General features: G+C 41.7%; 1 protein-coding gene across 3 annotated transcripts in view; it reads right to left on the minus strand.

The window, feature by feature from the left end:
* LOC148358841 (roundabout homolog 2) overlaps positions 1–25,965 on the minus strand; it is a 199,556-nt gene that overhangs the window by 32,366 nt on the left and 141,225 nt on the right. For all 3 annotated transcript variants that reach the window (XM_088345220.1, XM_088345219.1, XM_088345218.1), the window contains exons 14-16: positions 23,915–24,033; positions 2,902–3,079; positions 928–1,155 (exon numbers count right to left, since the gene is read on the minus strand). In XM_088345220.1, coding sequence (XP_088201346.1) covers positions 928–1,155; positions 2,902–3,079; positions 23,915–24,033 — 525 coding nt within the window. The remainder of the gene's footprint in view (positions 1–927; positions 1,156–2,901; positions 3,080–23,914; positions 24,034–25,965) is intronic.

The following is a 25,965-nucleotide window of genomic DNA, read 5'->3' on the forward strand; positions in this document are numbered from 1 at the left end:
ATGTGTCAATCATCGCTCAATTTGGTTACTACTGGCTGAAGATATTCAGAACTACAGGAAGTGATATCAGTTTTATGAAACAGGTCCGTATATGCTAATGCGGGCTGTGGACCGTGCAAACAAGCCTGCTATTGGCTGACAGTGATGTCAATCAAAAGGTCAGAGTCTTACTACCATATTAAGAATAACTGTATGACTTTGTTTATTTCCAAAGGGTAGTTTTGGAGCGAGACAAACACATTTTAGAAAGCAATGTACAACGAGGCAGATATGCTTTTAGGCGGATTTCTTTTTTTATCGAGTTTTTAAATATTTTACACGCTTGGCTTCTTTGGATTTTCCTGGATGTAACAAAGCCATTTAGAGGACATTAAAATAATTTGATGACGGCCAGAGGACGTAATAGGTAAGTTACCCCAGCATTATAGTTTTCGGGTATCTTGTTCCAGACTGATCGCGATGTTTCTGTGATGAGTGTATTTCGAAATGGTCATAACATATCATATCTTGAATCCCAAAAGTTTTGATATGTAGCATGATGTACTTCAGTAATCAGCGACATTGTTTAGGGTTGAATTGGGCCTAAAACATCCCTCTTCCTCACAAATGAAATATGAAAACTCTGGTTCACTTTGGGCTTGGTCCTTTAAGATAGTTTGTAGGGCTTCAGCTGGTCCAGACTGAAATACTCTACCCGTGGGCCGCGTCGGTTAATTTTTTAGGCCCAATTTTACCTTTAACTTGGATGTTTTTGAGAGGTCGGGAACGCATCAATTACTTTACAACTATTTCATATCAGGAAAATGTGTTTGTTACACAAGCAATTCGGGGTAAAAGCACAATCCTGGAACGAATGAATCTCTTATGTAAATCTAAATAGGAATGGAGCCCTTCTAAATGCCGTTTTTCTTTCTTTTAATATCTTACCTGCGGGGGTGTAGGCAAAGGAGGTAGTGTAGTGGCCCAGTTGCTTCCTACGTCGGTGGCGGCAATAGAACCAGCTGCTGATGCCCATAAGGGCGAGCCAGGCGGCCATTCCAAGCCCGGCGATGAAAGCCGGCTGCCGCACCACAACGGTGATCTGCTCCGATATGCTAACATCGCCGTTTTCGCCGCCCGTCCTGACAGGCGTGGATGTGTAGCCCCCTGGCCTCTCTAAGACACCAGAGCATAAATAGTGTGTTATCATGAAAATGCATACTAAGGATGCTATTTATCTCATTGTTTTAGCAAATACCGATACCTCTTCTACATACCTCCGCCATTAAAGACTGTGATTCTAAGAGAAATATCTTTAATATGGCTTTCCCAATTATTCAAAAAGCTTAAAAGGCTTGTAGAGAATTTAAAACTTTTGTTACTCGCGGCCGCCATCTCCTGGCTTCTGTCATCATTGCAGCCTCTGTCAAGCTTTTTCATGAAGCGCGTGCAAGTACGTGCATTTCTTACACAAATAGAAATAAAAAATAAAAGGACTGGGAGAAGCATGACATCACTCTCCAGCATTTGACCCACACCCCCATTCGCCCTACCAAATGTGTTCCGCCCTGAACAGCTTAAGTAAAATAAAAGCACATAGCCACGAAGAGATAAAAATCACAAAAACTTAGGTCTATTAGGCAGTGTAGACACATACTTAATTGAGAAAATATTTTAATTTCAACTGTTTTAAGGACACCTTAAACAATGCCCCTTACCTTTATGAATGCATTAATGGCATTTCATTATTCCTCTAATTTCAGGTTTCTTTAAGAGCTACTAAAAGGCCGCTCATACTAGTATTGGCCAGCATCATTGGTACCGATAACTCAAAAAGACTGGTATCAGCAACGCTACCAATATTTATTATCACCCCCCCAATAAATACGTCTAAACTAGGGGTGGGCGATATGGAAAAAATCCATACCGATTTTTTTCAAAAATGATATCACAATTTTAAAAAAGATTTCTCTGCGACTAATAAGCGCATGGATTAGCGTTTTTTTTACATGTTTCCAAAAAGAAAAAATCTGAAATCTTACCAAATGTAACTACCACGACGAATACAATTTAAATAGTCATTATTTTAGCATAACCCTAAACTTAACCCGCTAACACTGACCGCTACACCAAATCAAACCCTCACTTACTAACCGTAATCCCTAACACAGTAACCCTTAAACGCCCTAACCCTACCCTAACCTTAATCTAACCCCCAACCCTTAATCCTATACCAAATTCTCAACCCAGCAGCTCTTTTTTGCTCTCCTGTCCACCAAAAAGTGAACTGCACTGGTGCGGCCGCGATGCCGTATCCCCAATCATACATAGCTGCTAACAGCACCGGAAGAGAAAACTCTTCTTGGGCCTGGAGGCTATTTTTGCCTTGACTGTATTTGTACCTTAAATGAACTGCACTTCTGCGGCCATGATCCATTATCCCCAATCCCATATTGCTGCAGGCGGAAATAGGCAGAGCAAAATCTTCTTGGGCTGGTGGCTCTTTATGCCTTCACTGTATTCCCACATAAAATTAAATGCAACAGTGCGACTGTGATCCATTATAAGCAATCTCAAGTTGCTTTAGACAGGGGGACGTTGAATGCACTTTTGTCAGGAACCTGGTCAAAAGGGCACTTTGCGGATTCTTGCATATCGCGAGGGTTTTTAGTCCCATTAACCACAATTAAAGAGGGATTACGGTATGTGCTAATCCGAATAGCTGCTGCGTTAGTGAAAATATGAACTAAATCCAATTTAGGAACTGAAATAAGCCTCAGGATGGATCTCACGCTCTTTCAATTTATTTTATAGTCTTGTTAAAGTCCTTCATGATCTAATACCCGTCTGCCGCCTGTCCCTATTGGAAATCAATAATCCAATGAAAAGATGATCCCACGATCTACGATTTCCGGGACTCACCAAGGACAAAATGTACCGGCGAGCTGTGGTCACCCAGGCCGAGGCCGGTGACGGCTGCCACGGTGACGTCATAACGCACGTCAGGAAGTAAGCCGCTGAGCACAATGGAAACAACAGCTCCATCCACCGTCCGGTTGACGTGTTTTCCCGGGTCCAAGCTGCTGCTGACGCACCACACCTTGACGCCACACAGAATTTTATGTGTTTAGAATAGAATAGAATATAATAGAATATACCTTTATTGTCATTGTTACAAAATGGGTTAACATATTGTGACAACGAAATTGGGCATGGCACTCCAGTTTCACACATTCACAGTGAGGTAAAAAAAACAAGAAGATAAAGGAACAGAGAAGATAAGGTTATAAAACAAGGAGGATAAGGTTATAGTTATAATTTACACAATATTTACACAAGAAATGTCGGCATGTAGGATGTTACATACAGTTTGGTATCGTAAGGGTTTGTGCAATATGCATTTGGTGCAAAAAATAGTCACCATAGTGCAAAAAAATAGTCAACATTGTGCAAGGTGAGCAGTAAACATGTGCAAGAACATAGACATGAGTACCATTTTACGTTCGTATGAGGTATTGTTTTTGCAAGTCTTTTTCAGTTGTTTGTGCGTTGTCTGTTTAGGGTTGTGATGGCTCTGGGGAAGAAACTGTCTCTGAGTCTGTTTGTTTTTGTTTTGTGTGACCTGTAGCGCTTGCCGGAAGGCAGCAGGTCGAAGAGGTGGTGGCCGGGATGAGAAAAGTCCTTGATGATGTTTTCTGCTCTGCTGGGGTAGCGAGAGGAGGCAATGTCCTCCAGACTGGGCAGAGAGCAACCAACGATTTTCTGGGCTGTTTTGATGACCCTCTGGAGCGTTTTCCTGTCTGCTGCTGTGCACCCAGCATACCACACCGTAATGCAGTACGTTGGAATGCTCTCCACAGTGGCTTTGTAAAGGACACCTGCAGCTGCTGTTTTAGATGGTTTTTCCTGCACACTCTCGGGAAATGTAGTCGCTGCTGGGCCTTCCCTACCACTGCTCTGGTGTTTGCAGACCAGGAGAGGTCGTCGGAGATGTTTGAAGTGTATCTTGGAGTACAATGTATAATGTTGTTATCGATGACTATAAAAGACAATTCAATTCAACTACTAGTCCGAACAACTTGAGCATCCTCTCGAGGGGACTGTTGCATAAACTTTTATTGTCGACATTTGGAAAGAACTGCTACTTTGTTATAGCTGCAGGATGTGGAATTCTTTGCCAGCAAGTCTAAAAATCTGGAGCATTGCAAAATGAACCTTAAAACATGGCTGTAAGAAAGTCAGCCCTGTATTTATTAAATATATTAAACATAAATAAAAATAATTCCAAGTGGAGTTGAGATGTTTTTTTCGGACCCCTTGACGGTACTTACTAAAATATTCAACATCAACAAAAAATCAATTTTCTCAATTGTTAATCAAGGTTGTTAGTTTTGATTTCATTGTAACCATAATTTGATGAACAGAGGAAAAAGATAAAAAATGTCAATCAATAATCAATTCAAACTTTGCTGTGTTCATATGCCATATAAAATGCTGGTCTGCTACTGGTTTGCATCATGACAACATGAAAATTTTATTTTGCTAATTGCTGAACTACCTCCCACAATACCTTACTCTCAGTTCAGAATTCCGTGTGTTTTGTTAAACCTCAGAAAGTTGACGACACAATAGTGTGTTTTTGGACTGTATTTATTCCCAAGGTTTGCAGTGAAGCTGAAGCGAAAGGTTTAAACACCACAACCACGGAAACAAAGCTTACGGTTATTAAGAAATAAGGAGAAGGCGTAAGAGTCTCTACCCTCACCTAGTTGCATGGCTGTAACCAATCGACAATTGAGATTTTTATTACAAACAAGGAGGCAATTAACAGAAGAAAATCTTTTTTGACAACCCTTGTAAGTAGAAGCTTTAAAATCAATTTCATTTAAAATTTTTAAATCTGCCGTCACCATCCCGTCCTTGCCTTTTGCATCCACCCATTATACAACTTGACCAGCTCAGGTCATGTCACAACAAAGGTAAATATTATTTCACTTTTCCTTTACATGTAATTAATCATTAAATAGCACATATATTACACATCAAAAAGTATTTCTATATAATGTTTTTTTATGTTATCATAGTACATGGCATGGGCGTAACCAGACTGTTTTTGGGAGTGCTCAAGCACCCCCAAAAACAATAATATTTTAAAAACTCTTTTTTCTTTAATAAAGGACAGGATAGGCTAAAATATGATGAAAAACGCTAGATAAAAAAATTAAAAAAGGTGAACAAAACAAAAATGTGAACAACGCAGCGTTGGAAATACTCCACTCTTTTGAAATGGTTTAGTCCATTTCTTTCATAGCACAGCATTGTGGTATTTCGCGCAGTAGTATTTTTGAAGTATATCTGTACCATTTTTGTGGTTCTATTTTATTGGTATTTTTTTTTTGTATTTCTGAGTCTGTGCTGCAGAATTGTTGTTTAATTATTGTAGTGCTTTTAGAAAGTATTTTTGCAGTTGTGATTTTGTGGTCTTTCCATAGTAGATTTTTGTAATATATCTGTAGTATAACTTGAGTTATATGTTTTGGATATTTTTTGTAGTATTTCTGTAGTATTTTCTATAGTATAACTGGTATTTTATTTTCAAGTACTTTGTAGTATTTCTACAGTAGTATTTTGTAGTACTTCCATAGAATCATTTTTGTAGTATATCTGTAATATTTTTGTAGTATTTCTGTCATAATATTTATGTAGCAGTATTTTTGTATCATAGTGTTACTGTATTCTATTTTTGTATTTCAATACTATTTTTGGAGTTTTTCTTAAAATTGTTTGTAATATTACTGGAGTTGTATTTCTGTAGTATTTCTGTTGTAATATTTCTGTAATAATATTTTTGTGTCATAGCATTACTGTAGTCGTATTTTTGTAGTATTTCTATAGTAGTTTTTATTGTCAAAATTAAGACAAAACAATATGTTGGGTCCCTGATTCTAAGCACTAAATATGGTCTTAAATTTTGCAGTTTTTTGTGGTATTTTTGTTGCGGACACACAAAAAGACAATGGGGAAAGAGTTGGCACAAAATAATGTTCAGTATATTTACCTTTATATCCATCTTTATTATGTTTTAACCTTTTTCATTTAGCGGGCCGGATGAAGAACTCTAATGGGCCACATGTGATCAGCGGGCTACAGTTTTCCCACCCCTGATCTGGCTGCTCAGCAACCCAAAAGCTCTCAAACTATATTCACAGCTGGTACATGGGGTTCAGAATTACTATAGGTTTCTATCACCCACTATACGGCATTTTCCCTTTGCAACACCCCCTCAAAACAGATAAATCTCGTATCCTGGGGTCTAATATGGGTTTCTATCACCCACTATACGGCATTTTCACTTTGCAACACCCCCTCAAAACAGATACATCTCGTATCCTGGGGTCTAATGTGGGTTTCTATCACCCACTATACGGCATTTTCCTTTTGCAACACCCCCTCAAAACAGATAAATCTCGTATCCTGGGGTCTACTATGGGTTTCTGTGACCCACTATATGGCATTTTCACTTTGCAACACCCCCTCAAAACAGATAAATCTCGTATCCTGGGGTCTACTATGGGTTTCTATCACCCACTATACGGTGTTTTCACTTTGCAACACCCCCTCAAAACAGATACATCTCGTATCCTGGGGTCTAATATGGGTTTCTATCACCCACTATACAGCATTTTCCCTTTGCAACACCCCCTCAAAACAGATAAATCTCGTATCCTGGGGTCTAATATGGGTTTCTATCGCCCGCTATACGGCATTTTCACTTTGCAACACCCCCTCAAAACAGATACATCTCGTATCCTGGGGTCTAATATGGGTTTCTATCACCCACTATACGGCATTTTCACTTTGCAACACCCCCTCAAAACAGATACATCTCGTATCCTGGGGTCTAATATGGGTTTCTATCACCCACTATAAGGCATTTTCACTTTGCAACACCCCCTCAAAACAGATAAATCTCGTATCCTGGGGTCTAATATGGGTTTCTATCACCCACTATACGGCATTTTCCCTTTGCAACACCCCCTCAAAACAGACAAATCTCGTATCCTGGGGTCTAATATGGGTTTCTATTACCCACTATACGGCTTTTTCCCTTTGCAACACCCCCTCAAAACAGATACATCTCGTATCCTGGGGTCTAATATGGGTTTCTATCACCCACTATACAGCATTTTCCCTTTGCAACACCCCCTCAAAACAGATAAATCTCGTATCCTGGGGTCTAATATGGGTTTCTATCACCCACTATACGTCATTTTCACTTTGCAACAGCCCCTCAAAACAGATACATCTCGTATCCTGGGGTCTAATATGGGTTTCTATCACCCACTATACGGCATTTTCACTTTGCAACAACCCCTCAAAACAGATATATCTCGTATCCTGGGGTCTACTATGCGTTTCTATCACCCACTATACGGTATTTTCACTTTGCAACACCCCCTCAAAACAGATAAATCTCGTATCCTGGGGTCTAATATGGGTTTCTATCACCCACTATACGGCATTTTCACTTTGCAACACCCCCTCAAAACATACATCTCGTATCCTGGGGTCTAACATGGGTTTCTATCACCAACTGTACGGCATTTTCACTTTGCAACACCCCCTCAAAACAGATGAATCTCGTATCCTGGGGGCTACTATGGGTTTCTAACACCCACTATACGGCTTTTTCACTTTGCAACACCCCTTCAAAACAGATAAATCTCGTATCCTGGGGGCTACTATGGGTTTCTATCACCCACTATACGGCATTTTCACTTTGCAACAACCTCTCAAACCAGACAAATCTCGTATCCTGGGGTCTAATATGGGTTTCTATCACCCACTATACGGCATTTCACTGTCCAACACCCCCTCAAAACAGATAAATCTCGTATCCTGGGGTCTAATATGGGTTTCTATCACCCACTATACGGCATTTTCACTGTCCAACACCCCCTCAAAACAGATAAATCTCGTATCCTGGGGTCTAATATGGGATTCTATCACCCACTATACGGCATTTTCCCTTTGCAACACCCCCTCAAAACAGATAAATCTCGTATCCTGGGGTCTACTATGGGTTTCTATCACCCACTATACGGCATTTTCACTTTGCAACACCCCCTCAGATCAAATAAATGTCGCATCCTGGGGTCTACTTTGGGTTTCTATCACCCACTATACAGCATTTTCACTTTGCAACACCCCCTCAAAACAGATAAATCTCGTATCCTGGGGTCTAATAAGGGTTTCTATCACCCACTATACGGCATTTTCACTTTGCAACACCCCCTCAAAACATACATCTCGTATCCTGGGGTCTACTATGGGTTTCTATCACCCACTATACGGCATTTTCACTTTGCAACACCCCCTCAAAACAGATACATCTCGTATCCTGGGGTCTAATATGGGTTTCTATCACCCACTATACGGCATTTTCCTTTTGCAACACCCCCTCAAAACAGACAAATCTCGTATCCTGGGGTCTACTCTGGGTTTCTATCACCCACTATACGGCATTTACACTTTGCAACACCCCCTCAAAACAGATAAATCTCGTATCCTGGGGTCTAATAAGGGTTTCTATCACCCACTATACGGCATTTTCCCTTTGCAACACCCCCTCAAAACAGATAAATCTCGTATCCTGGGGTCTACTATGGGTTTCTATCACCCACTATACGGCATTTTCACTTTGCAACACCCCCTCAAAACAGATATATGTCGTATCCTGGGGTCTACTATGGGTTTCTATCACCCACTATACGGCATTTTCACTTTGCAACACCCCCCATAACAGATAAATCTCGTATCCTGAGGTCTAATGCGGGTTTCCATCACCCACTATACGGCATTTTCACTTTGCAACACCCCCTCAAAACAGATACATCTCGTATCCTGGGGTCTAATATGGGTTTCTATCACCCACTATACAGCATTTTCACTTTGCAACACCCCCTCAAAACAGATAAATCTCGTATCCTGGGGTCTAATATGGGTTTCTATCGCCCGCTATACGGCATTTTCACTTTGCAACACCCCCTCAAAACAGATACATCTCGTATCCTGGGGTCTAATATGGGTTTCTATCACCCACTATACGGCATTTTCACTTTGCAACACCCCCTCAAAACAGATACATCTCGTATCCTGGGGTCTAATATGGGTTTCTATCACCCACTATAAGGCATTTTCACTTTGCAACACCCCCTCAAAACAGATAAATCTCGTATCCTGGGGTCTAATATGGGTTTCTATCACCCACTATACGGCATTTTCCCTTTGCAACACCCCCTCAAAACAGATAAATCTCGTATCCTGGGGTCTAATATGGGTTTCTATTACCCACTATACGGCTTTTTCCCTTTGCAACACCCCCTCAAAACAGATACATCTCGTATCCTGGGGTCTAATATGGGTTTCTATCACCCACTATACAGCATTTTCCCTTTGCAACACCCCCTCAAAACAGATAAATCTCGTATCCTGGGGTCTAATATGGGTTTCTATCACCCACTATACGTCATTTTCACTTTGCAACAGCCCCTCAAAACAGATACATCTCGTATCCTGGGGTCTAATATGGGTTTCTATCACCCACTATACGGCATTTTCACTTTGCAACAACCCCTCAAAACAGATATATCTCGTATCCTGGGGTCTACTATGCGTTTCTATCACCCACTATACGGTATTTTCACTTTGCAACACCCCCTCAAAACAGATAAATCTCGTATCCTGGGGTCTAATATGGGTTTCTATCACCCACTATACGGCATTTTCACTTTGCAACACCCCCTCAAAACATACATCTCGTATCCTGGGGTCTAACATGGGTTTCTATCACCAACTGTACGGCATTTTCACTTTGCAACACCCCCTCAAAACAGATGAATCTCGTATCCTGGGGGCTACTATGGGTTTCTAACACCCACTATACGGCTTTTTCACTTTGCAACACCCCTTCAAAACAGATAAATCTCGTATCCTGGGGGCTACTATGGGTTTCTATCACCCACTATACGGCATTTTCACTTTGCAACAACCTCTCAAACCAGACAAATCTCGTATCCTGGGGTCTAATATGGGTTTCTATCACCCACTATACGGCATTTCACTGTCCAACACCCCCTCAAAACAGATAAATCTCGTATCCTGGGGTCTAATATGGGTTTCTATCACCCACTATACGGCATTTTCACTGTCCAACACCCCCTCAAAACAGATAAATCTCGTATCCTGGGGTCTAATATGGGATTCTATCACCCACTATACGGCATTTTCCCTTTGCAACACCCCCTCAAAACAGATAAATCTCGTATCCTGGGGTCTACTATGGGTTTCTATCACCCACTATACGGCATTTTCACTTTGCAACACCCCCTCAGATCAAATAAATGTCGCATCCTGGGGTCTACTTTGGGTTTCTATCACCCACTATACAGCATTTTCACTTTGCAACACCCCCTCAAAACAGATAAATCTCGTATCCTGGGGTCTAATAAGGGTTTCTATCACCCACTATACGGCATTTTCACTTTGCAACACCCCCTCAAAACATACATCTCGTATCCTGGGGTCTACTATGGGTTTCTATCACCCACTATACGGCATTTTCACTTTGCAACACCCCCTCAAAACAGATACATCTCGTATCCTGGGGTCTAATATGGGTTTCTATCACCCACTATACGGCATTTTCCTTTTGCAACACCCCCTCAAAACAGACAAATCTCGTATCCTGGGGTCTACTCTGGGTTTCTATCACCCACTATACGGCATTTACACTTTGCAACACCCCCTCAAAACAGATAAATCTCGTATCCTGGGGTCTAATAAGGGTTTCTATCACCCACTATACGGCATTTTCCTTTTGCAACACCCCCTCAAAACAGATAAATCTCGTATCCTGGGGTCTACTATGGGTTTCTATCACCCACTATACGGCATTTTCACTTTGCAACACCCCCTCAAAACAGATATATGTCGTATCCTGGGGTCTACTATGGGTTTCTATCACCCACTATACGGCATTTTCACTTTGCAACACCCCCCATAACAGATAAATCTCGTATCCTGAGGTCTAATGCGGGTTTCCATCACCCACTATACGGCATTTTCACTTTGCAACACCCCCTCAAAACAGATACATCTCGTATCCTGGGGTCTAATATGGGTTTCTATCACCCACTATACGGCATTTTCACTTTGCAACACCCCCTCAAAACAGATAAATCTCGTATCCTGGGGTCTAATATGGGTTTCTATCGCCCGCTATACGGCATTTTCACTTTGCAACACCCCCTCAAAACAGATACATCTCGTATCCTGGGGTCTAATATGGGTTTCTATCACCCACTATACGGCATTTTCACTTTGCAACACCCCCTCAAAACAGATACATCTCGTATCCTGGGGTCTAATATGGGTTTCTATCACCCACTATAAGGCATTTTCACTTTGCAACACCCCCTCAAAACAGATAAATCTCGTATCCTGGGGTCTAATATGGGTTTCTATCACCCACTATACGGCATTTTCCCTTTGCAACACCCCCTCAAAACAGATAAATCTCGTATCCTGGGGTCTAATATGGGTTTCTATTACCCACTATACGGCTTTTTCCCTTTGCAACACCCCCTCAAAACAGATACATCTCGTATCCTGGGGTCTAATATGGGTTTCTATCACCCACTATACAGCATTTTCCCTTTGCAACACCCCCTCAAAACAGATAAATCTCGTATCCTGGGGTCTAATATGGGTTTCTATCACCCACTATACGGCATTTTCACTTTGCAACAGCCCCTCAAAACAGATACATCTCGTATCCTGGGGTCTAATATGGGTTTCTATCACCCACTATACGGCATTTTCACTTTGCAACAACCCCTCAAAACAGATATATCTCGTATCCTGGGGTCTACTATGCGTTTCTATCACCCACTATACGGTATTTTCACTTTGCAACACCCCCTCAAAACAGATAAATCTCGTATCCTGGGGTCTAATATGGGTTTCTATCACCCACTATACGGCATTTTCACTTTGCAACACCCCCTCAAAACATACATCTCGTATCCTGGGGTCTAACATGGGTTTCTATCACCAACTGTACGGCATTTTCACTTTGCAACACCCCCTCAAAACAGATGAATCTCGTATCCTGGGGGCTACTATGGGTTTCTAACACCCACTATACGGCTTTTTCACTTTGCAACACCCCTTCAAAACAGATAAATCTCGTATCCTGGGGGCTACTATGGGTTTCTATCACCCACTATACGGCATTTTCACTTTGCAACAACCTCTCAAACCAGACAAATCTCGTATCCTGGGGTCTAATATGGGTTTCTATCACCCACTATACGGCATTTCACTGTCCAACACCCCCTCAAAACAGATAAATCTCGTATCCTGGGGTCTAATATGGGTTTCTATCACCCACTATACGGCATTTTCACTGTCCAACACCCCCTCAAAACAGATAAATCTCGTATCCTGGGGTCTAATATGGGATTCTATCACCCACTATACGGCATTTTCCCTTTGCAACACCCCCTCAAAACAGATAAATCTCGTATCCTGGGGTCTACTATGGGTTTCTATCACCCACTATACGGCATTTTCACTTTGCAACACCCCCTCAGATCAAATAAATGTCGCATCCTGGGGTCTACTTTGGGTTTCTATCACCCACTATACAGCATTTTCACTTTGCAACACCCCCTCAAAACAGATAAATCTCGTATCCTGGGGTCTAATAAGGGTTTCTATCACCCACTATACGGCATTTTCACTTTGCAACACCCCCTCAAAACATACATCTCGTATCCTGGGGTCTACTATGGGTTTCTATCACCCACTATACGGCATTTTCACTTTGCAACACCCCCTCAAAACAGATACATCTCGTATCCTGGGGTCTAATATGGGTTTCTATCACCCACTATACGGCATTTTCCTTTTGCAACACCCCCTCAAAACAGACAAATCTCGTATCCTGGGGTCTACTCTGGGTTTCTATCACCCACTATACGGCATTTACACTTTGCAACACCCCCTCAAAACAGATAAATCTCGTATCCTGGGGTCTAATAAGGGTTTCTATCACCCACTATACGGCATTTTCCCTTTGCAACACCCCCTCAAAACAGATAAATCTCGTATCCTGGGGTCTACTATGGGTTTCTATCACCCACTATACGGCATTTTCACTTTGCAACACCCCCTCAAAACAGATATATGTCGTATCCTGGGGTCTACTATGGGTTTCTATCACCCACTATACGGCATTTTCACTTTGCAACACCCCCCATAACAGATAAATCTCGTATCCTGAGGTCTAATGCGGGTTTCCATCACCCACTATACGGCATTTTCACTTTGCAACACCCCCTCAAAACAGATACATCTCGTATCCTGGGGTCTAATATGGGTTTCTATCACCCACTATACAGCATTTTCACTTTGCAACACCCCCTCAAAACAGATAAATCTCGTATCCTGGGGTCTAATATGGGTTTCTATCGCCCGCTATACGGCATTTTCACTTTGCAACACCCCCTCAAAACAGATACATCTCGTATCCTGGGGTCTAATATGGGTTTCTATCACCCACTATACGGCATTTTCACTTTGCAACACCCCCTCAAAACAGATACATCTCGTATCCTGGGGTCTAATATGGGTTTCTATCACCCACTATAAGGCATTTTCACTTTGCAACACCCCCTCAAAACAGATAAATCTCGTATCCTGGGGTCTAATATGGGTTTCTATCACCCACTATACGGCATTTTCCCTTTGCAACACCCCCTCAAAACAGATAAATCTCGTATCCTGGGGTCTAATATGGGTTTCTATTACCCACTATACGGCTTTTTCCCTTTGCAACACCCCCTCAAAACAGATACATCTCGTATCCTGGGGTCTAATATGGGTTTCTATCACCCACTATACAGCATTTTCCCTTTGCAACACCCCCTCAAAACAGATAAATCTCGTATCCTGGGGTCTAATATGGGTTTCTATCACCCACTATACGGCATTTTCACTTTGCAACAGCCCCTCAAAACAGATACATCTCGTATCCTGGGGTCTAATATGGGTTTCTATCACCCACTATACGGCATTTTCACTTTGCAACAACCCCTCAAAACAGATATATCTCGTATCCTGGGGTCTACTATGCGTTTCTATCACCCACTATACGGTATTTTCACTTTGCAACACCCCCTCAAAACAGATAAATCTCGTATCCTGGGGTCTAATATGGGTTTCTATCACCCACTATACGGCATTTTCACTTTGCAACACCCCCTCAAAACATACATCTCGTATCCTGGGGTCTAACATGGGTTTCTATCACCAACTGTACGGCATTTTCACTTTGCAACACCCCCTCAAAACAGATGAATCTCGTATCCTGGGGGCTACTATGGGTTTCTAACACCCACTATACGGCTTTTTCACTTTGCAACACCCCTTCAAAACAGATAAATCTCGTATCCTGGGGGCTACTATGGGTTTCTATCACCCACTATACGGCATTTTCACTTTGCAACAACCTCTCAAACCAGACAAATCTCGTATCCTGGGGTCTAATATGGGTTTTTATCACCCACTGTACAGCATTTTCACTTTGCAACACCCCCTCAAAACAGATAAATCTCGTATCCTGGGGTCTACTATGGGTTTCTGTGACCCACTATATGGCATTTTCACTTTGAAACACCCACTCAAATCAGATAAATGTCGCATCCTGGGGTCTACTATGGGTTTCTATCACCCACTATACGGCATTTTCACTTTGAAACACCCCCTCAAAACAGATAAATCTCGTATCCTGGGGTCTAATATGGGTTTCTATCACCCACTATACAGCATTTTCACTTTGCAACACCCCCTCAAAACAGATAAATCTCGTATCCTGAGGTCTACTATGGGTTTCTATCGCCCACTATACGGCATTTTCACTTTGCAACACCCACTCAAATCAGATAAATGTCGCATCCTGGGGTCTACTATGGGTTTCTATCACCCACTATACGGCATTTTCACTTTGCAACACCCCCTCAAAACAGATATATGTCGTATCCTGGGGTCTACTGTACATGTAGTTTTATATCGGGAATTATTTAGTCCATTATAACCTTGATTTTGTTTTGCTTTTGTGTTCATCTGTTGAAGTTTGTAGCTAAATCTCTTTCGTGAAACACATATGCTGTTTATTGTCTCTGTCAAAAAAAGAAGTGCGAATGTCGCGACAGAAATAGAATATAATAACGCTTTTTCACATTTCCAAAAGAATGTGTGATTAGCTGAAGCGTTATCTTACCTTTGGGCATGTCTTTTCACTCCTTTGCTTTGACAAAATTCTCCTTTTGAAGGAATTACAAACCGGAAGTAGATGTTATTTAGCATTTGAACTGGTTACTCTGTTGACATTTAGCTTTGATGCTAGGCTAGTGATTTCGTTATACAACCAAGGCACGTTTTATTTTTAACTATACAGAAAGTGAGTTTCTTTTCGTTTTTAAGTTTGTTTTATGCTTCACTCAAAGTGGAGCCTTATTAAACAGCTTAAATGATTTTTTTGGGGGTAACGGAGAAATAACTGATTTGCTCCAGGCTTGCCACGAGCGATATGGTGCCTTCAAAGTAGTGGGAATTTGGTTAATCTACTCTTTGGGTTCATGTTTTTTCTTCGATTATTGCGTTCAGAGCCATAAAAGTTATTTTTAATTTAAGTTAAAATAATACACAAATACTGCAACCCTTTACTTTTTAGGTGGATGAATTCCCCTCATCTTCAAATGTCTTATTGCCAACAAAAATGAAAAAGACCCTATGAGAAAGTCGTCATTGAACTCGTCTTTAGTTAATTAGCAGAGTTATGGAAATTTTAATTAAAGATGAAATAGCGGACTTGTTTTCGATTTATTACTCTCCCAGTGTGGGTGGGGTGAAATAATTATACAACAGACACTCAGGATATGACATTAATCCATTGCGAGGTGGGGATCGCAAAGTGAAACTGCTGTAGGGAGGAGGGTGGAAACCTATGGCAATGCATTCCGAACCACTGCTACCCCGGATAAATACCTAAGAATAACAAAACAGGTATATAGTAAGTTCTACTTGTGTGAAATATATGTGAGTATGCTTAAATTAACATTATAGACACATACACATATAACGTAAAATGAAATTGAATTTACCTTTGATGTGAAGAAAGTGAGCTGGTAGAGAAAGGTAGCGGGTGGATGCAAAGAGGATGTGAGAAGATGGCAACGGTGGCTTAAAAATGAAACTGATTGAAAAATTGGCTTGCCATGCCTTTATAAGATTACATTGATTTAATCGCCTCCTTATTTTTAATAGTCTTGATTGTCGATTTGGTTTTGGCCATAGAATCTAGCGAGGGTGGCAATTCGTGTTGTTTTTATATTTTTTCTTTGTTCCTTAGCATCACTGCAGACCTTGAGACCCATAGATAATATATACGCCACACAATATTACAGTATTGTATCACTGATTCACAAAAATGTACAAAGCACAATGGATTCCGAACTGAATGGATAGAAAGGCATTATAGGAGGTAGTTCTGCCAAGATAATATCTGCATTTTCACAAACCAATAGCAAACCAGCATCTTATGTGATATCAACCAATAGCAGTCAAGTATCTTAGTGATGTAATTGCAATAGTAGAGCCTGAGAAAACACTCAAGAATGTCAGAGTATCGTGAAATTTAAGTAATAATTGTTAATGCTGTTTTTTTTCTTCCTTTTTTATTTTCTTTGTTTTTTTGTATGTGCTTGTCTGGCTGTCAGTCTCCCCTCTCAAGGGATATGACCAGGATAGATAGAGAGAGATAGAGAGATCTAGATCTAGATCTAGACAGATAGATAGATAGATAGATAGATAGATAGATAGATAGATAGATAGATAGATAGATAGATAGATAGATAGATAGATAGATAGATAGATAGATAGATAGATAGATAGATGGATGGATAACAAAGGGCGGGGTGCCCTCTGCTGGACCGCAGTGCTATAACAAGTTTCGTCGCCGGACTAAGCGAACGTCGCACAACAAAATGTGGCCTCGAATCACCCTCTTCTGGATCAATGTGGTACTGCAAGCATGCTCCCTCGACATCACAATGAAATTCATCCATCCATCCATTATCTGCACCTCTTATCCCCAGTAGGGTCGCGGGGGTGCTGGAGCCCATCCCAGCTATCTTTGGGCACTCAATGCACCCTTATTTGCATTGAATTAACCTCCCGAGTGCCGCTTTATTCCCACGACACAACGACTCGATGATGAAATCGATTTTAATTTTGTTTATCGATTCGTTGTTGCACCCCTAAAAACAATACTAATTTCTAATGAAAAAAAAAAGAAACAAAATACTGTTCTTTCGCTGAAAAGCTACAAAGAACCCCACTGCGGTTTTGAAGTTATTGCCCTGAATGCATTAAAACAGGAGCAGTAAAAAGTGATAAAAAAGTTACACCAGAGTCAATATTTAGAGTCCACTTTTTAGCCGGAGGGAGTGTTGGAGTCGGAGCAAGCGACGAGCGCTTTAGGGGATTAAAAGTGATCCTCGCCGCGGGCAGATCACATTCGAATTTGGTCTCGTGGATACATCAAAGACAAACGCGCGTACTGACAAGACAGTAAAACTGCGTTCCGTAGCAGTATGTTCCTTTTTCTTCTCGGAAATGAGGCCTGAAATGTGAATAATCCGCACGGCACTCACAATGAGTTGATAAATGTTTTTTTTTTCCATCAGTGTTCTCAGAAGCCGACGACAACGGCACGTACTGGCGGGAGATAAGAGGGCGGCTGTAATCGTTAATTTTATCATGCAAGTCTGTAAAATCCAATGCGAAAGAGAAAGAAAAACACGATTTTGTCCTATAGTTATCTCACTACATCCAGCCACGGATTATGGAAGCCCAAAGGTTTCAAAAATATGTTGCTAATATAGCTATTATTTGCATATGTCAGAACCAGGACAGATACAGGACCCAATCGCGTGACGTTCTCACACAAGCCTTTTATTTTATGGGAAATGGGGAGTCATGCACGTTAGGAAGCCGGTCTGGCGTGGAAGGACAGGAAGCCAGAGACCGACGAGTTCGACAACGAATCAGGGTTAGTAGACGGGAACCAAAACTGGAGAAACTAACCAACAGGACAAAAATAGACGGATAACAAAACTGGAACCAGAAATTAAACAGTGCAAAAATAGACGGGAACAATACCGGACTGGACATATCACAGGAAAACAGGACCAAGTCGGAACCCACGTCTTGTGGGGCAGATGTTTGTTTGACGGGCTGACAAAACAGCAAGCGAGCACTGAGCTTAATACAGAAAGAAATCTAATCTCTCAACGAGCCACAGCTGGCGTCCCACGGGCGGGGCCAATTGGGCACCATGGCAACCGTGACACACACGGGCGGGGCCAATAGGGCACAATGGCAACCATGACACACACAAACGGGGCCAATTGGGCACCATGGCAACCATAACAGAATCACGTTTTATAATGGTGAAATTCTTTAACATCTATTGATTGAAATGTTTAATTCGACATGGTTCATCATTTTTAAGTTCAAGAAAATTTGGCGAAGGTAGTGGTTCGTTTGCCTTCTTCATATTTCTTGATATTTGCATGCTTCATTTCCATTGTTGTCATGTTTTTGCTTCTTCCTTAAGCACCACTACAAGTCTTACAAAGTACAAAAAATACAGTATTGTCTCACACTAACTCACAAAGTCTTAGAGAAGCACAATAGATTCTGAACTAAATTAAGATAATGGCATTGTGGGAGGTTGTTCAGCTATTAGCATATCGGCATTTTCATGATGCCGTATGCAAACCAGTAGCAGAAGAGCATTTGATATGAAATCAACCTATAGCAGACAAGATTCTGAGAGATGTGACTGGTTATACGAACACCATAAAGACTGAATTGTATACGTTTCTTGGGTACGCAAAATAATTTGTTAATTGATCCTTGAAATATTACTAATGAATAATGAATATTTTTTTTTTTAATTTAAGAAGTCCGTATTTTTCATATATTCTATATACTAGTGGAAAATCCATGGGCAAAAGTCAGCAGAGAATTTAAGGTAAAAGTGTGCTGGATTTTGTTTTTTCTCATCTCATCTCATTAGCTGCACCGCTTATCCTCAGTAGGGTCGCGGGGGTGCTGGAGCCCATCCCAGCAATCATCGGGCAGTGGGTAGGGGACACCATGAACTGGTTGCCAGCCAATCGCAGGGCACACAGGGACAGACAACTCGCTCGCTCATTCACACCTAGGGACAATTTGGACCGGAAATGTATGTCTTTGGAATGTGGGAGGAAACCCACGCAAGCACAGGGAGAACATACAAACTCCGCACAGTAAGTCCGGTACCTGGATTTGAACCCACATAGGAGGTTCCCGAGACCTTAGAACTGTGCCGCACACGCGCTAACCACTGCGCCGCCGTGCTGCCCCGATTTTGTTCTTTAATAATTGTAAAATTATTTTTGCAATACACCATGTCTGGAGAAAAAGAATAAAATGTCTTGGACATTACCCAGATATAAAAAAAAGGTTTTCCGAGTGGTTTGAAGACAAAAGACAAAATGGATATGGAGTAAGTAGGGCAGAGTCTCTATAATTTGTGTGTGTGTACGTGTAGGGTTTGTAGGGGGTTGACATTTTGATTGGATCCCCACCATTGCCAAGATCAAACCTACGCCCTTGGTCATGACAGCCTGTTTTACAAATGAATAGCCCTATTACATAAGTGCCCTTTTTTCCATTCCAAAAGGTCCTTTTTATTTATTTAATTGAGCCACTCTTGAGCTTCAATAGCCGATAACTTGAATGCTCACTGCGGGAGCGAATAAGTGTGTTTTTTTTCCCCTTACAGCCGTGATGAATGCAAACGGACAGGGTTACAAATGTCAACAAGCTGACCAAGTTGTTGGAGTTGCTTACATAACATGTAGCGGACCGCCAAAGAAAGACAGTCACGACGCGCTGAATGCTAATAAGTCACGTGTCCACTGAATAACTGTTGTTTTAAGAAGCCATGGTAATGCTAACATCTCATTCTCATTAGCCGTACCGCTTATCCTCATTAGGGTTGCGGAGGTGCTGGAGCCCATCCCAGCAATCATCGGGCATTGGGCAGGGGACACCCTGAACTGGTTGCCAGCCAATCACAGGGCACTCGGGGACAGTTTGGACCGGCCAATTCACCTGAAGTGCATGTTTTTGGAATGTGGGAGGAAACCGGAGTGCCCGGAGGAAACCCACGCAAGCACGGGGAGAACATACAAACCCCGCACAGGAAGTCTGGATTTGAACCCACGACAGGTTCCCATGACATGAACTGTGCCGCACAAGCGCTAACCACTGCGCCGCCGTGCTGCGTAATGCTGACATAAGAAATGTCAAATTGACCTCATGTGGGTTGTAGATCAGGGGATGGTGTAATGGTGGTCTATAGTCTGTACAGTCCTTTGAGACTTATTGTGATTAAGGGGTATACAATAAACTTGACTTGACTTAACCAACTACAATTTTAAAAGGCTTGGATCAGGAAATTGTGGATTGTGAAGGTCAGGAACAGCAAGGCTAACTCCTCTTTTCACAGTAGCTAATATTGTCATAATTACCGATGTGAATCACCTTTGCCCGCTCCTTTGGCCCCAACTGCCTCGGACTCTGATTGGCTCCCTGTCATTATTTAAACCCACGTCTATCTGTCACCGGTTGTCATTCTGTCTGCGAACCTCAGTTAACACTAGGCAAGCCTTTTCCGACCCTGACTCCCACCTGTCCCGTTTTTTGCTCCTGGTTGTCCCCCGGCTTCGACCCGTTTTTGATCCTGACCACGTCTGCTCTCCCGTCCCGGGTTCGGACCTCTTTTTGTCCCCGACCACGTCTACTCTCCTTTCCTGGCTTACGACTCGCTTACGACCCCGACCACGGTTTTGCTGTCCTGTCCCGACTACTGACACATTTTTCCGTTCCCGACACCGCCATCGCTCGCCACGGAAAATCCACTTCCGCGTTCCGAGCGACCTGCTTCCCGCGTCCAGCAATCATCGGATCGTGGGCTCAACCCTTTCCAATAAAACTTGTGAGAAACGCAACGCAAGTGGGTCCTGTCTCCGTTCTGGTCTTGACAAATATAAGCTACAAGCCAACATGTTTTATTTTTATCAGAACAGAAAGAACTATGACAATAATCGTAAAGTAAAGAAATACAAGAATATAATAAGGGCAGCACGGCAGCGCAGTGGTTAGCGCGTGTGTGGCACAATTCTGAGGTCATGGGATCAAACCTTCCTGTGTGGAGTTTGCATGTTCTATCCATGCTTGAGTGAGTTTACTCAGGGATTCCAAAAACACGCATGTCAGGTTAATTGTCCGAAGGTGTGAATGAGCGAGTGGGTTGTCTGTCTCTGTGTGCCCTGCAACTGACTGGCAACCAGTTCAGGGTGTCCCCTGCCCACTGCCCGAGGATAACTGGGATTGGCTCCGGCACCCCCGCGGCCCTACTGATGATAAGTGGTGCAGATAATTGCTGGATGGAAGAATTCAATAATAATTCAACAAATAAAGACCAATGGAAGTAATGGAAGTTCGTGCAGCTCTTTGAGACTTTCTCTAATTAAGGGCTATACAAATAAATATAACGTGACTTAAGAAACTAAATGTGTGGGTATAGAAATCTAATTATTACTATTTAGATTAAAATGTGTGTATCAAGAGTCTTTCCAGTAATTTCTCACCCTACTTTCTAAAAACAGAATGGCATTTCTAAGATGTTTCTCGCAATTATGTTTTCAATGCGAATGGCCAGTACACAGACTTTCAAATAGAATACACTTGAGTTTTGTGAGCTGATATTTCTTTTACCAGCAAACAATGTAATTTTGGCCACATTTCAGAGTAAATTGGTTCCATTTTTTTAGCCCTGCAACTAATGAACACAGAGGTAGCATCATTTAACCTAAATGTCAAAGCAGGGGCCTCAAACGTTTGTCTTGTGCACCGCACTTGGCCCACAAGCTGCAGATTTTAGACCCCCGACTTTACCGAACTATAGTTAAAGCTAACTTTGAAGTACAGTTTTCATTTTTAAATTTAAGAACTTCTATTTCAATAATGTTATATTACATTGGTACCCCGGTACTTGACCATAATCCATAAGGGAACATTTTTCATAGTTCATTTTTTCTCATACAAAGTAATGATATTTATTTTGATGTGCTCAATGCATACTTTGGGACCCATAGCGAAGGAATACACTACAAAAAATACAATTTTGTATCACCAAGTAAATAAAGAGAAAATTAGTTTGGGAGGTAGTTCAGGCAATAGCGAATGGGAGTAAGAATAATTAAAATGTGTACTTAAAGGACCATAGATAGCTGATATATGAATAAAATGTGTATCCAAACCACAATTGTCCTCATTTTTCTCGACCACGTTAGGCCATTTTTAGGTTCTGTCATGGTTGCAATGGCGCCCAATTGGTCCCCGCCGTGTGGCACCAGGTTCTGTCACGGTTGCCACGGCGCCCAAATGGCCCCGCCCATTGAAACCGACTGAAACGCGTTGACAGATTGCTGCCGGACTATTTAAACGCGGTCTTGTGAGTCGCCTGATGTCAGAACGTCTGCAAAACCTCTGCTAGACTCTGTGTAATAAGCCAAGTCCTGTAAATCTCAGTTTTTGCCTGTGTTTTGATCCTGTTTTATTTTCAGCCCGATCTGTTTGATTTTGACCACTCCTTAGTTCTGATTTCATTCTACTTCCGCGACCATCGATCCCCGGATCGAGTGTGCGCTCATTCTTCCTCTTCCCAATAAACTGTGAGTAACGTTACGCGATTGGGTTCTCATTCCTGTTTCCTGTCCTGGTTCGTGACAGGTTAGAGTTTGGTTTTTGGTTTGGATGACAGAGCAAAAATGTTTTTTTTTTGTCGCTCAAATACTGAGTTATTAAAATATAGAGTCAATCGAGTACTGATGTATCACTGCAGTGTTCATTTTACCTGTGATGGGTCCCGGGTACTCGCATGCTCAAAAATCTATGGGTCCCAACAGAGATCTATGGGTCCCCAAAATTTTGTGTTATCGAGGTTGAAATTGTAAATCGGCGACAAATATATAATAAAAATCTATATATTCATTCAGTTTTAATCATCAAATTATTAATTCATTTTCGGCATCAAATTATTGTTGGTAATATAACGATTAAAGGGATAACCACAAACCTGTCTTTTTTTTAATTTTCTCCTTTCATACTTCACATTTTTCTTAACTTCTTTATACAACATAATTCGTAATAGCAATCATCAAAGCAAGTGAGCCGTTTGAGAGCCGGCTCTTTTTAATGAGTTGAGCCAAAAAATCCGGTTCTCTAAAAAAAGCCGGACTTCCTTTTACTACACAACGAGATCTCGTTGGCCGAGATCGGCGTGCAGACGAAAACTCGAACCGCGAGACCAAAACAACAATGGCGGATCTGCCTGACGAAAAGTTTGGAGTTCTGTAAATCTTTGTTAAAAAATTATTCGGGCAATAATGACAATTTTGTGGCAAAAAGGTTGCGTCCCGGGGACGCACGTCGATTGAGACTATGCGTCCCCAGCAAAAATGATGCGTCTAGGACGCAGGGACGCGGGCAAACGAGAACACTGTCACTGTATTCAGAAACGGTTTGAAGTATACAGTCCAACTTTGTCAGGGAAAAAAACAAACTCCAACAAACAAACCAAAACTTGTGCTTCAATTTTCTGGAGAAAAATATCACAAATTAGAGGTAGTTCATCGTATTATGGTGCTGTTTGGTTGGGCTTACTTGGCAGAAAATCTTTTGACCTCACCTTGTACTCTCGAACTAGGCTGCTGAAAGTACTCGCAGGCGGCGGCTCCCAGGACACGCTGATGCTGGAGCTGTTGGTGAGTTGCACCACCGACACAGCCTGCGGAGCTTGGCTCAAAACTGCCGAGTGAGAAGAATACAACGGCAGGGCTCCAATTATTCACAGTTATTGTCAAGCCTGCACATTCTCCGTTCCCCTCCGAGTTTATTCCTGAGTAGCAGTTTTTTTCCCCTTCATAGTTTGGTGCTTGCTCATGCCGCGTTTGGTCTATAACATTGTGGTATGCTTAGAGCACGACGGTAGAGATAATCATATACACGTCCCAAACAATCGTTGGCTGCTATCTGCCCAGTCTGGAGGACACTGGACACTGCAGCGGACCCTAAAACATTATGAAATGAAATGATCTGCATTTATATAGTGCTTTTCAAGTCAATGACTTCCCAAAGCGCTTTACAATGTGCTCCACATTTCCCAATAGCGGTCTTGCAGCCATGTAAGGCGCTAACCTGCTTATTGGGTGTGTTAGGGGTTCAGTGTCTTACCCAAGGACACTTTGACATGTAACACGGACGAGCCGGGATTCGAACTGGGATCCCTTGATCCCAAGACGAGCGCTCTACCTCCTGAGCTACCGCCGCCCCATTCTAGTCCTATACTGACCCAAGTCTTTTACTTCATGTTTATATTGGAGTGCTGTGTATAGTATAATGTACACAATGTACACTACAATGTATGTGCATCTGACCACCCATCCATCAACAGCCCAATCCCACCTATGCGTCCAAAAGGAACTTATCTACCTACCAACCTACCCATCTTAATACCTACCGAGTCAAAGTCTAATGTCAGCTTTAGTGTCAATTCTGCAGCAAAAACATGTAATTGAAATTGAAATTCTCTCAGCCCTCAGTGTCTAGAAAATAAAAAATAAAAAAAAAACCACTATGCTAGGACACACAACACCAAGACACGCATGTAGACAGTATGACAAATAAATAGACAGTGCACACATAAGTGATAAAGAACCCAACCCACTGCATAACTACCTACCTATTAAAGTATTTTATACAAAGTACATGTATTCAGTTCAATAAAGATATTCACTGACTGTGTTTTTATTCAAGGTACATTCGAAGGTTAGGCTGTGTGGAATGCATCAGACGTATTTCTCATAACAGAATTCCTGTAACGGCTGACGGAGAAGGCCAGACGTAGAAGGGCAGATATATCAGGCGGCATTGGTATGTGAAGATTAACGTTAATTACAAATGACACATCGCTCATAGACAATGGGATGTCTTTTCTTTGTTTGTTGAAATGTATAAATGATCCGGGGCAACTGGGAGGGTTGTCTCCTGAGGGCACACTTACATCTGCTGTTGTGAATAAAGCCGCCCCCGTGCGGAATTGCAGACTGTCTGGTCTTTTTTTTTCTCTCTTAAAAAGCGAGCGTCGTGTTCTGTTGATAGAGTCAGATAACTAATTCGAATATTTTGGTAAACGTTTGGTACATTTTTATAGTTAGGAACACTACCCACCAGTGTTCCCTCTAAGCTGCGCGCGTGCGCAATTGCGCACTGCTCGGACATTCTCTGCGCACAAGAAAATCTAGCCGGCGCAAAAAATGAGGGCTAAAAATTACTAATTAGGAAGCGACTTAAGTCAAAGTTACAGTGCATAAAGGTAAAAATACATGGGTTCCTCTGACGTTGTGTCCTAAATGAGGTATTTTGAAGTCGAGTCGAAGGAGAACGAAGTTGAGTAAAGTTAGTAGAGTTTTTCCGGAACCGGCTTCTTCGGCTCGGATCACTAAAAGGAACCGGCTCTTTCGGGTCCAAAACGGCTCTTCAGGTTGTTTTTGCTTCTTTAATCCCAACATGACCAAATATTATGTAAAACTATGCACAAAATGACTTAAAAGAAGGGGGGAATAGAACAAAAAAGAAAAAAATACCAAAACAAAAAAGTAGTGAAAAGCTGAGAAAAAAAGAAACAAAAGGAAGAGAAAAAAAAGGAAACATTTTGAAAAAAGACAGCAAAAAAGAAAA

Source organism: Urocampus carinirostris, chromosome 10 (assembly GCF_059441175.1).
Source record: "Urocampus carinirostris isolate Australia breed hairy pipefish chromosome 10, RoL_Ucar_1.0, whole genome shotgun sequence".
Lineage (NCBI taxonomy): Eukaryota > Metazoa > Chordata > Actinopteri > Syngnathiformes > Syngnathidae > Urocampus > Urocampus carinirostris.